At 54.8% G+C, this 10,765-nt stretch overlaps 1 protein-coding gene across 2 annotated transcripts; it reads right to left on the bottom strand.

The window, feature by feature from the left end:
• Positions 1 to 616: 616 nt before the first annotated feature.
• On the bottom strand, positions 617 to 6,509 carry CDX2 (caudal type homeobox 2). Of its 2 annotated transcripts, none has more exons than XM_069467403.1 (3): positions 5,908 to 6,509; positions 2,305 to 2,450; positions 617 to 1,448 (listed from the first exon to the last, which is right to left on the bottom strand). In XM_069467403.1, the coding sequence occupies exons 1-3, from the start codon at positions 6,446 to 6,448 to the stop codon at positions 1,200 to 1,202; spliced, it is 936 nt and encodes a 311-aa protein (XP_069323504.1). In that variant the 5' UTR covers positions 6,449 to 6,509; the 3' UTR covers positions 617 to 1,199. The 2 variants fall into 2 exon arrangements, with proteins under 2 accessions (XP_069323504.1, XP_069323505.1); XM_069467404.1 differs by having other exon boundaries at positions 1,313 to 1,448; positions 2,309 to 2,450.
• Positions 6,510 to 10,765: the final 4,256 nt, after the last annotated feature.

The raw sequence follows: 10,765 nt of genomic DNA, 5'->3' as shown, positions 1-10,765 counted from the left end.
GCAGGGCTCAGGCTTGGGGGCAGGGAAGGTCTCAGAACCTGCTCCTTCAGGCTCCTGACGCTCTGGGGTAAAATGAGGCTGTCCAGATAACCTTCTCCACCCACTCCCTGATTTTTCTGATTCTAGCTTGCAAGCAGAGAAGGTATTTCATTTCTTCAAAAAAAAAAAAATAATAATAATAATAATTCCAGACAAAAACTAAAAAAAATAAATAAATACAGAATCTGAAATCCAGAACGCTCATTTATCTTTTTTCTTTTTAGAAAAAAAATTCAACAGTGTTCAAATACCCCCCACTTCCCTTCACCATATCACTTCTCTCCCCATAGATCCAGAAGGCTTTTAAAATGCTGGCTCGGATGTTACACAGACCAACGACCCAAACAGCAGCAACAACAACAAAACCCCCTTCTTCATCAGCCCCAAGATTGTGAAAATGACAGGAAGTCCAGGTTGGCTCTGGCATTTATAGCACTGACATACATTCAGCCCAGAGAAGCTCTGGTGACAGGCTTTCTAAACAAGCCCTGTCCGGGCCCCCTTGTGAGGCCTGGAGTCCAATAACCACCCCCTTACACCACACACTGCACATGCACCAGCCAAGCCTCTCCTGGTCTGGAAAGGGAGGAGAAAAAAGACACAGGCCACCTGGGGGTTCTGCAGTCTTTGGTCAGCCAGCTTTCTATCTTAGCTGCCTCTGGCTTCTGCAGTTTAAATCTTGCCTGCCCTGGAGGCAGGAGGGCCAGCTGGGCCCTGGATGGCAGTGGGCAGACGGCAGCCACCTTGGCTCCAGTGTGCTGTTCCTGAGTCCCTCTCTCCCCTCAGCTCTAACCAGCGCTGCAGCCTGCAGATCTTGGAGGCAGAGAGCTTTGGAGGAGGAAGCTGAAAGCCTGGTCAGCGTAGTCAGTCCAGGCAATGCTTCTGCCAGTACTGAATGAAGCCCAGTGGTTATTTCCTGTCTCCTCAGTGGCAGGAAAAGCCAGACTGGAAAAAGTAAAAATCTAGGCGAATATCTTCTCTGAGGCCCCCCAATCCCACTTGTCTTTACTCCTGGCCCGCATTTTTCCTCTGAGAGCTAGGTTTGTAGGTAGGAGTTTGTGGGTGGGAGTGGAAGAGTCTCTTCTGAGGATTCTAGCAGAGTCCATGCTCCTCATGGCTCAGCCTGGAATTGCTCTGCCGCTGCAGACCACTGTGGGTCACTAGGTGACAGTGGGGTTTAACACCCCCCCAGTTGGCCCCAGAACCCCAGGGACAGAACCGGGCACTGAGCCTTGCAGGGAAGACACGGGACTCAAGGGCTCCGGGACACTTCTCAGAGGACCTGGCTGAGGCTGGGGAGGCTGTGGCGGAGGCGGTGGAGGCGGCTGCTGCTGTTGCTGCTGCTGCTGCAACTTCTTCTTGTTGATTTTCCTTTCCTTCGCTCTGCGGTTCTGAAACCAAATTTTAACCTAGAAATGGAAAGGTGGAAAAAAACAGACTGTAGTGAAGATGAGGACAAGAGGGAAAAGAGAAACAGTATCCAGCAGTGTCACCAATGTCTCCCTCTCCAACTAAAGAACCCTAAGCCCTCCTAGAGGCTTTTGTTGGCTATCTCCATAACAGCCCAACCCTGGAGACGTTCCCAAGCCTAATTCACTCTCATGAGAAGAGTCTTCCTCTTTCCTTGCTCCCCAGGTGTTTTTTCAAAGCAACTTTATCTACGTCTTTACTGGAAAAGTTCAGAGTCTCAGGACCCAGGAAAATAGAAACTGCAAGGCCCTTTCTACACAAGCAAGAGGAGGCCAGTGTACTTCAAATGACAACCTTTGGCCCCTCAAGGCTAAACTGAAATGTAATATTCCTTACCTTGGAGCTGAAAATGAGTTTTAATGTATGGCTTCCTGGCTGTGAATTTGGCCTCTTTTTTCTAGACTACCTATAGAAACTGTTCATGAAACAGGTCTCACTCCTCTAGGTTTTATGAGCAGAAATTGTTTTTTTCCTCCCTCAATACAGCACCAAGAAAAAAGAGAAAAGTTCTTTAATAAGTCTTTATTGACCCAAATGGAATTCTGGATTAAACTAACACTCTTGGCTTTTTCTCACACCTCCCACATCCTTCAAAATAGAAAAAAAAAAATCAACAATATAAAAAAAGACTAGAAGTAGAAGAAGGCTTTTTAAAAAGCACTGCAAAGGCAAATGCTGGCATCCTCCTGCTGTAATCTGCCCACAGAACTAGGTGGACCCTGTGGCCAGGGCTGCTAACCCTCCTGCCCACCCCCAGGCAGTGGCCAGGCCCCGGGGGACCTGGGCGGTTCTCACCTGCCTCTCTGAGAGCCCCAGCGTGGCAGCCAGCTCGGCCTTCCTCCGGATGGTGATGTAGCGGCTGTAGTGAAACTCCTTCTCCAGCTCCAGCCGCTGGTGGTCCGTGTACACCACTCGGTATTTGTCTTTCGTCCTGGTTTTCACTGTGGAGGAAGGAGAAGTTAGCACTGAGGACTGCAAGGCAGCCCATCAGTCATGGGTAATGACAAACCTCCCTAACCCAGGGGCCATTTCTCTTCCTCCGCCACCCTGGGGGGCCCCGGTTTGGCTGGTTCCTGCCAAGTCTGACAAGACCCCCTAGAGGGTCCTGGAGGGAGGGAGGAGGCTGGGGGGGGGGGCAATTAAACTAACCTTGGGGTTAAGTGGTTTTTTAAAATTAAAAAAAAAAAAAAACAACTAAAACCTCATACACAGAGAAGATAGCAGAATCCAGCCATCCTTTTGGTAAACCAAATATCATACTGGCACCAAGGGAAAGTGGGGGCAGGGTGGGATGGCCAGAGTCCAGTGAATATTCAGATTTTCAGGCCTACCAGAATGGAAGCCCACCCTGAACACAGCTGGGGTTGTGCGTATGTGTTGCAAAGGTGGAGGTGGGGTTACTTTCTGTTTGCTTTACTACAAGTGGAAAGTGGGGTGCAGGAGCTGACAGCTTCCCTCAAGTCAGCAGAGTCATCCCCCAGACACACCAGGCTCATCTGGTGGAATTCTGAGCTGGGCTCTGGCATTCGGAATCTATGCTGGCAGGCAAAAAAACAGACCTCCCGGGACACTTTCTACCTGCTGGAACCCAGTTTGGCCAGTGGCACTTTTTCTTTCTAATTCTCCATTTAGTCCAGCTGCAAACCCGGCTAGAGCTATCCTGACCAGTGATCTATGCTCATTGGATTGAGTCAACATATTAAATCCTGGATTGATTGTTTTACTGAAGAGCCTTGACAAATAGTGTCCACAACGTTGGAGCAGCCAGAGCCTGATGTCTCCACCGGCTCTGTCCTGGGTCAAGCCTTTGGCAGAGCCCTGGCCAGGGGCTGTTCTCTCTGGCTCGGTCCCAGGTCGGGGTCTTCTTGCTGCTGAACAGGTTCAATCGCCCTGTGCCCAGTCCTACCGAAAGATCTGAAGGGTCTGGGAGTTGCCTGGAGGTGTTTAATGCCCCGCAGGCCGACTTTGTTCAGGTAAAACCCTTTGCAAACCACAACAAAAGCGCCCTGGGAAGATACAGGCCGGATCAGAGGGAGCTCCCCCCGAGCCGCTGAAAGGGGAACACAGCGGCAAACAATGCCGGACAAGGCGATCTTATCAAAGAAAAGCCCTTTCAATGCCTTAATAACAACCGCATTCTGTTTGAATTACCACTACTGAGCAAATGGCGGCCCCGGCTTTCATCCCCCTCCCCGCCAGGCGCATTAACATAAACACGGCCGGCAGGCGCATTTGAATGGGCGCTGCGGCCCCGACCCCGCGCCAGCCGGGGAAGTGCGGGGACCTGACGCGTCCTGAGAGCTGTCTACGAGCTGGGCGCGCTCACAGGCCTACCGCCCCCACTCGCCAACTTTTCACAGATGAGGAAACTGGAAATGAGACGAGGTCACGCAGATAGTATAAGGTGGGGCAGGCCCTGGAACATGGTTGGAGCCGTAAAGGACACCTCCAGGGCTGGGAACGGGGCGCAGGGCAGTTCCCTCAGCCGAACACCCCAGAAGGATACTCGCCTTGAGGGGGCTCGGAGCGGCCCTTGCTCGAGTGCTGCCCTTTCAGGGTCCCGGGAAAGCCGGGGAACGCGGTGACCAGGACCCTGCGCGCTCTTGGGCCCGCGCCCCCAAGGCCTTGGAGGCGCCCCACACCCCCTGGGAACCAAGGAGAGGGGCTGAAGGAGGGGAGGGATAAGAGGGACTTGTCAGAATTCATTATTGACTGCGAAAGTCACCACCCTCTTTCCGGGCCCTAAAAGAGACAATGGCAGGGCTGGGAAGGTGTATATCAAAGCGGATCAGGCCGTGTACCCCCCTCCCCTCCGCCCCTTGACAGATGACGCTCCGCAGAGGAGTAGGGCTCGGCTCGCGGGCCGCGGCCTCCCCACATTAACATCACAAGGGCGCCCGGCGCCAACCACGGCCTTGCCACCTCGGCGCGGGACTTCACAGCGACCGCTCATCTGCTGACCCCGCGGCCTGGGCCCCGGCGGCTTCCATCCCTCCCCCACAACCGGCTCTGGCCCCAATGCCACTCTCTCTGGACACGCAAAAAGTCCCCCTGAGGCCACCAGCGACCCCAGCCAACCGCGCCCCAGTGAGGCTATGTAGAAGGTGGGTGTCTGGGAGCGCGCCCTGAGGGCGCCTCTTCTTGAGGAAGGGACCAAGCCAAGTCTCTGAGGCCAGCCCGAGGCTACTCTGTGGCCTTCTCCCCGACTGGCTGTATTTCCCACCAGGACTCTCCTCCGCATGTGCACAGTGATGCAGAAACTGATGCCCAGACACAGCCCCAGCAGCCGCTCTGATTTATACGGCTGTAATTGGCTATAAACCTCTGCAAAGTGGCCATAACCTGCATGCGAGCCCGACTGGACCAGCAAGGAAAGAAGCGAGAGAAGCGGAAGCGCTGAGGTCTGGAGAAAGACTTCTTGGAGTAAAAGAGGACGCAAATAGAACTCTCCCCATCACACTCATTCGCTCTTGCCAACTTGACACACATCCCAACACCAGAAGGAGCCAATGAGCCTCATAGTCTAGCAAAGTTAGAGTCTTGAACACACACAGACGCACACACACACTCGTGACACCCTCGAAAGGAAGATTTGGTTAAACGACCCCTATCTGGAGCACAGGCTGAATCCCCACCAGGGTTTCCTCCCGCTCTCCCTGCCCTCTGCGCAGACACGAGAGGACTCCCTCTGTTTCTTGTCCCTAGCCTTCCAGCTTTTGCTTAGAATAACCCCTTCACAGATAAAAGGTTCAGAGACGGGGCGCGCCCCCTTCCCCTTAGCTCCTGGAGCCGGCACCTTCTTTCCAGCGACAACAGCTTTCTCCACTCCCTCTGCTCGCTGAATCCCTTGAATTGGCCCGAATGGCCAAACCTGGCCCCTTGCGCAGCCTCGACGCCTCCCTGACAACCTCCAGGCCACCTCTGCATGGGAGGTTCAGATCCGGAAGAAGAGCGGGGAGAGAAATGGCCTAGACCCGGCCCCAGGCAGTTCGAGGCTCCCTCTCCTCCGCGGCCAGCAGCGGCGCAAGGAATGAGGGCGGCAGCAAATGGAGAGGACGCGATTCGGCTCCTGTGCAGCAGTGCTCATGCCTACATTCCCGGGGGCTTCCCAAAGGTATCTCAGGGTTGTGAATGACAGACTGTTGAAAAGAGGAAGCCTCTCCTCTGCCCCAAACTGAACACGGTGTTGTGAGACTCAAAATATCCACTCCTAGGTGCAGTAACCAGAATCCCCGAGAGGCCAGAGTCTCCCGAATTTGTCCCCCGGCCCTCCCCCGCCTGGCGTGGACAGACAGCCCGGGACACCCCTGTGCGCACTGGACGCGCAGCCGCCCCGCAGCCAGCGGCCAGCCCGCGCCCTCCCAGAGCGCCCTCGCGCGGGTCACCGACGCCGCTTACCTTGGCTTCCGAGGGACGGCTGCGCCGGCTTCCGCATCCACTCGCACAGGTTCCGCCGCTGGCCGCCCGGGGACAGCTGTTCTGCGGCGGCGGTGGCGGCGGGGCCCGGAGGGCCGGGATTGAGCGTCTGCAGCAGCCCCGAGGCGCAGGAAGGCGCGGCGGCCGGATGGTGCGGGTGGTGGTGCGGGTGGTGGTGCGGGTGGTAGTCCGCAGGGCTGCTGTAGCCCATGGCGGCGGCTGGGGAGCCCCCGTTGAGGCCGTGCGCGACAGCGTTGGCAGCGGCCGCTGCGCCCCCCGGCGCGTAGCCATTCCAGTCCTCTCGAAGCGGGGCGCCGTACGCGGCCGGCCAGGACGGCCCCGGGGACTGCGCGCTGTCCAAGTTCGCGGCCGCTGCAGCCGCAGCCGCCACGTGGTAACCGCCGTAGTCCGGGTACTGCGGGGGGCTGACGAAGTTCTGTGGCGCCAGGTTGAGGCCGCCTGAGTGGCGCACGGAGCTAGGGTACATGCTCACGTCCTTGTCCAGGAGGTAGCTCACGTACATGGTGGCGAGGGCCCGAGAGCAGACCTCACCATGCTGCCTGGGGAAGGACGCTGGAGGCTGCCCGGGGCGCGAAGGGGAAGGGGATAGGGGGCGCGACGAGCGGCGGGTGGCTGAGCCCCAGCCCGCGGTGCTCCGCTGGCTCCTCGCGGCGCTTCTGCCTCCGAGGCGGTCCCTCCCTCTGGCCTGCCTCCTCCCTCCCTCCCTCCCTTTCTTCCTTCTTTCCTCCCACCTCCTTCCCACTGAGCTGCAGAGGCGGGGAAGACCCGCCACAGGCTGGCGTGCGGAGCCCCAGGCCGGCGGCCTTACGTGATTAACGAGTGTTTACAAGACTCTATTAGTAATGACACAGACACCAATGGCTGGAGACGTCGAGGCGCAGCGTGCATTCAGCGCACAACCCCCCGAAACACAATTTGCATTTTAAAAGATAAGAGGGGGAGCTCGCGAGAGGGCCACGACCTGATCACAGCTAAATATTCAAACCTTTATTGTTAAGAGCTTCCTCCTTCCAACCTGGTGCACTTTAACCTCCAATCACAGGTTCAAAGAATGAAATCAAGAGACTTGCAAAAGAGAGGGGGAGAGAAAGCTATCTTGGTGGGAATCTGGGCTTGGAGACAAGAGCAGTCGTTGTTTATGCATTTGCAGGGAAGGGGGCGGTCAAGAAACTCCTTCTGTCCCAGAGAGAAAAGAAAACGGAAGCCATTGCTTTGATGAGAACGTCTCTGACCAAACCCGGGAGGTGACGAGGAGAGCCCAAAGAGATAGGCCGATTCCTTCCCGCCCTGCGCTCCCCGACCAGGACCACTCGCAGCCCCAAACAACTGTCACCGCCAATCGTTTATTTTCTTGCCCAGAGAAATCACTCGCCTTCTGCACAAGATAAACTGTGATTCTAGCTTTAGGCTGCGTCTTCGAATTCATCTTACATTTGGGATTTGAGTTAAATTAAAGCAATTTACTTTTAAAACATTTACATTCAAGAATCAAAAATCTTAACTACATAACTAATGGCCCTGTGGTGAAAGTTAGGCTAGTGGTTATGAGGGGGGGGCATAACTGGAGGGGAGCAGAGGGGATGGCTAGGGTGCTGGTAATGGTTTCTTGAGCTTCTGGTTACACCGTGTGTTCATTCAGTTTGTGCAAATTCAGCCAGCTAAACTTGTATGTCTACTATACTTACATAAATGGTTAAAAATCAAGGAAAAGGGAGCCTAGAATTTCTGCTAATACATACCTGGATACTTATATACCTTACATCTTACCTATGTCTTAAAAACACTCTTTCCTTTACATAGTAAAACATTCTCCAGAGAAATTTGTTTTTCATCTCTAGGGAATGGGAAGGCAACCCAGGGCCATTATGTATTATTGCTAATGAAAAGATACAAGGGGAGAAAAGTTGAGAAAGGAACCTTCCTGGCTTTGGGAGCGCTTCAGTCCAGGGACCCAGGGCTGAAAGTGGCCACCATGGGGACCAGAGCTGAGCAGCCTGGATCGGGAATTGCCAGGACAGGAGCGCAGAGGCAGCGAGATTTGGCTCCCGCGCCCATCTCCGTTTCAGCAATCGCATGGAGTGGGCCCGCGGTCGCTGTTTGCCTCTGCCAGCCCCAGTCGGCGCTGCCACACTTGGGCATGAGGATCCCCGCGGCCGGCCCCGGCGGGCTGGGCAGCCTGATTAGGTGGCTTTGAGAGCTCTCAGAACCCGCGGGCGCTCCCCGCTCTCCTGGAGACCTGCACTGGTTGGTTCTCATTGTCAAGCGCTTCTCTTGGGCATTTGTCACCGACAGCATCATCCTGTCATTTCTGGAGCACTTTCCAGTGTCCGAGTCTCATATCTCCCAGGATGAGGGACAAAGTCAGTGTTACTGTCCTCTCCATTTTGCAGGTGACAATCACCAAACTTACTCTGTGGACAGACCCAAGTGAGATCAAAACTAGCCGAGGGCCAGGATCCCGTGTTTTCTGGTTCCTCCCCCGCTTTGTGTTTTGTGAACAAGAAGATTAAAATTGGGGGTGGCAGAGTGCTTGGAAGCCAAGGAGCTTCCCACTCAAGAGTTAGGAGACCAGAGCTGATCCTCCTGGGGGACCTCCAGGCCTGGCCCAGACTGCTGAGCGTCCTCAGACTTTCCAAGAAATAAAACCGGAAGTAAATTGCAAACCCCATTACAAAACCCAAATCACTGAGGGAAGAGCAGAAAGGGATGTCTGCAGTCTTGATGGGGTGGGAATGTGGGAGGTTAAGTGGTGGGCACTGCGAACTTTTGATCTAGCAAACATCTTCCTCCTCTTCCTGGAGACACAATCCCCCTTTCCATCCCCCACAAGCTTAGCCCACCCCAGGCCTGAGTTCTGGAAGCCTAGGCTGAGGCTCCAGCCTGTGTCTTCGGAATGCAGGCATTCTTTGGAACAATCGCTTTATTGGGGACAGCCATCCCCTCCACCCTGTGGTGGCCGCTTCCTGTGTTTTTATGGCCAGGGCTGCGGGCCTCTGGCTAATTGTCCCAGCTTTCCAGCTGTGTCTCTGTGCTCTGCCCTGGAGAAGGGGCTCTGGCCTGCACACCTAACTGCTTTGGGAACTGCTAAGGCTGCTCTGACCCTGAGGGTGAAGCTGAGCCCCAGAGCTGGCCAGGCCACAGGGAAGCCTGAGCCTGGCTTGGGGTGCTCCAGCCATCAAAAGGAAACCAACATGAAAACCAATCAGTTTCCCTTGTTGCAAAAATGGGTCTCCATGGTAGTAGCCTGGCCTGCCTATGGTTTCAGGGTATGGGCTGTTGGTGAGGGGAAAGGAGCTGTAAATTATGTCCTTGGACAAACTCCTCAGCATGGAAGTGTCCTTCTACATCCAGGTTGCCCTCTCAGCCAAGAGAGGGCCAAGCCAGGACCATGGAAGGGGCAGGGTTGTGGTAGGGAGGGGTAGAACGTGGCAGTTAGGAGAGGAGTGTGGGTGTATTTCCATTTGGACAGCCCTAGCCCTTTTCTGGTTGGTGGCCCATGGCTGTCCTCTGGAGATTCACTCTGGCAGGGGCAGCCTCTCCAGCCTCTGAGTGCAGGTGTGTCACCCTGGGAGGGTGCAGGAGCCACCTGCATCAGGGCACTATGCAGGGCTTTCTTAGTCCTAGGCCCAAAGTGCTTAGTGGCTTTCTTAGAGACTTCTGGCTGGAGCTGAGGACCCCAGAAGGAACAGGGATGTTCATCCTAACCCCCAGTGCTGGAGGCGCCCTTCCATCCTGTACTTCTCTGTCACCACCCTGCTGCTGCCACCTGGCCAGAAAAGCCTGTAGCAAATTGTTCTGGGGAGACAAATTTGTTTGGGAAGCTTGAGGCTGGGGTTGGGCTGGGGCTGAAGCTGTGACCCCATGATGCCATGGCTAGAGCCCACTTTTAAGGGCAGAAAAGGATGGGAAGAAAGAGATCCAGGTAAATAAAATGACAAGAAAACTGCAGGGGCAGCAACAACCAGGTTATCAAAGGGACATCTCTTTGTTACTAACAGTAGAGGCCACTTTGCATTCCTCAGAGAGGGTCTGGGCTTCCAGGACCCTGCTAGTGGCAAGGACAGGAGCTGTGAAGAGGGGTGGGGAGCAGGAGGCTTCCGGAAGGGGCAGGCTGCCCCACCAGGCAGATGAGACACTCCTTAAATCCACAGATCATTGACACAGCTCCCTCCCTGCTCAAAGGTCCCCAGTGTTTGCTCCACCTTGGGGGACCTGCCTCTGCCTCTGCCTGCTATTTGTGGCTCCTGGAAACTGGGGAGCCCAGTGACTCACATAACTCAGAGAGGACAGGCTGTCTCTACCCACCTTAGCCTGGAAGTCTACTTTCTGAATCTTTTTTAGATCAAGCAACTTATCTGAATAATGCAGCCCTACCATACCCCTCTCCTCTCCTGTACAGGAAACCCTCATCCTGCATTTATCTGAATTCCCAGGATATTAAGGAAGTGTGAGAGGGAAGAGAATATTGTTTGATAAAATTATTCAGCTTGTCAGTCTGTATTGTGCTGTGGAAAAACTGCTCAATCTCTACTTAATTTGGCATTTAGGGAGTCTTTCAGCCATTGCACTCAATGAGCCATCCACTCACACAAAGAAAGGCTCAATAATGGATGGTTTGACCCCAGCACCCCCACCCTGCCCTGCCACTGCGCACTCAGCTAACATCTCTGGGAAAGAAATCAATAACAGTGTCCTTTCTGTGGGGCCTCCCCAGAGTCCACCACCTGTCTGGCCCCACCAAGCCACAATCGAACCCAACGTGTTCATCTTGAACAGCAGGGAGGGGCCGCAGCTGCCCACAGCTGCCCAGGCTTCATTC

The sequence above is a fragment of the Eulemur rufifrons genome, chromosome 4 (genome assembly GCF_041146395.1).
Source record: "Eulemur rufifrons isolate Redbay chromosome 4, OSU_ERuf_1, whole genome shotgun sequence".
Classification (NCBI taxonomy): Eukaryota; Metazoa; Chordata; class Mammalia; order Primates; family Lemuridae; genus Eulemur; species Eulemur rufifrons.
The sequence above is the reverse complement of the archived record's forward strand: the minus strand, read 5'-3'. Positions and strand labels throughout refer to the sequence as shown.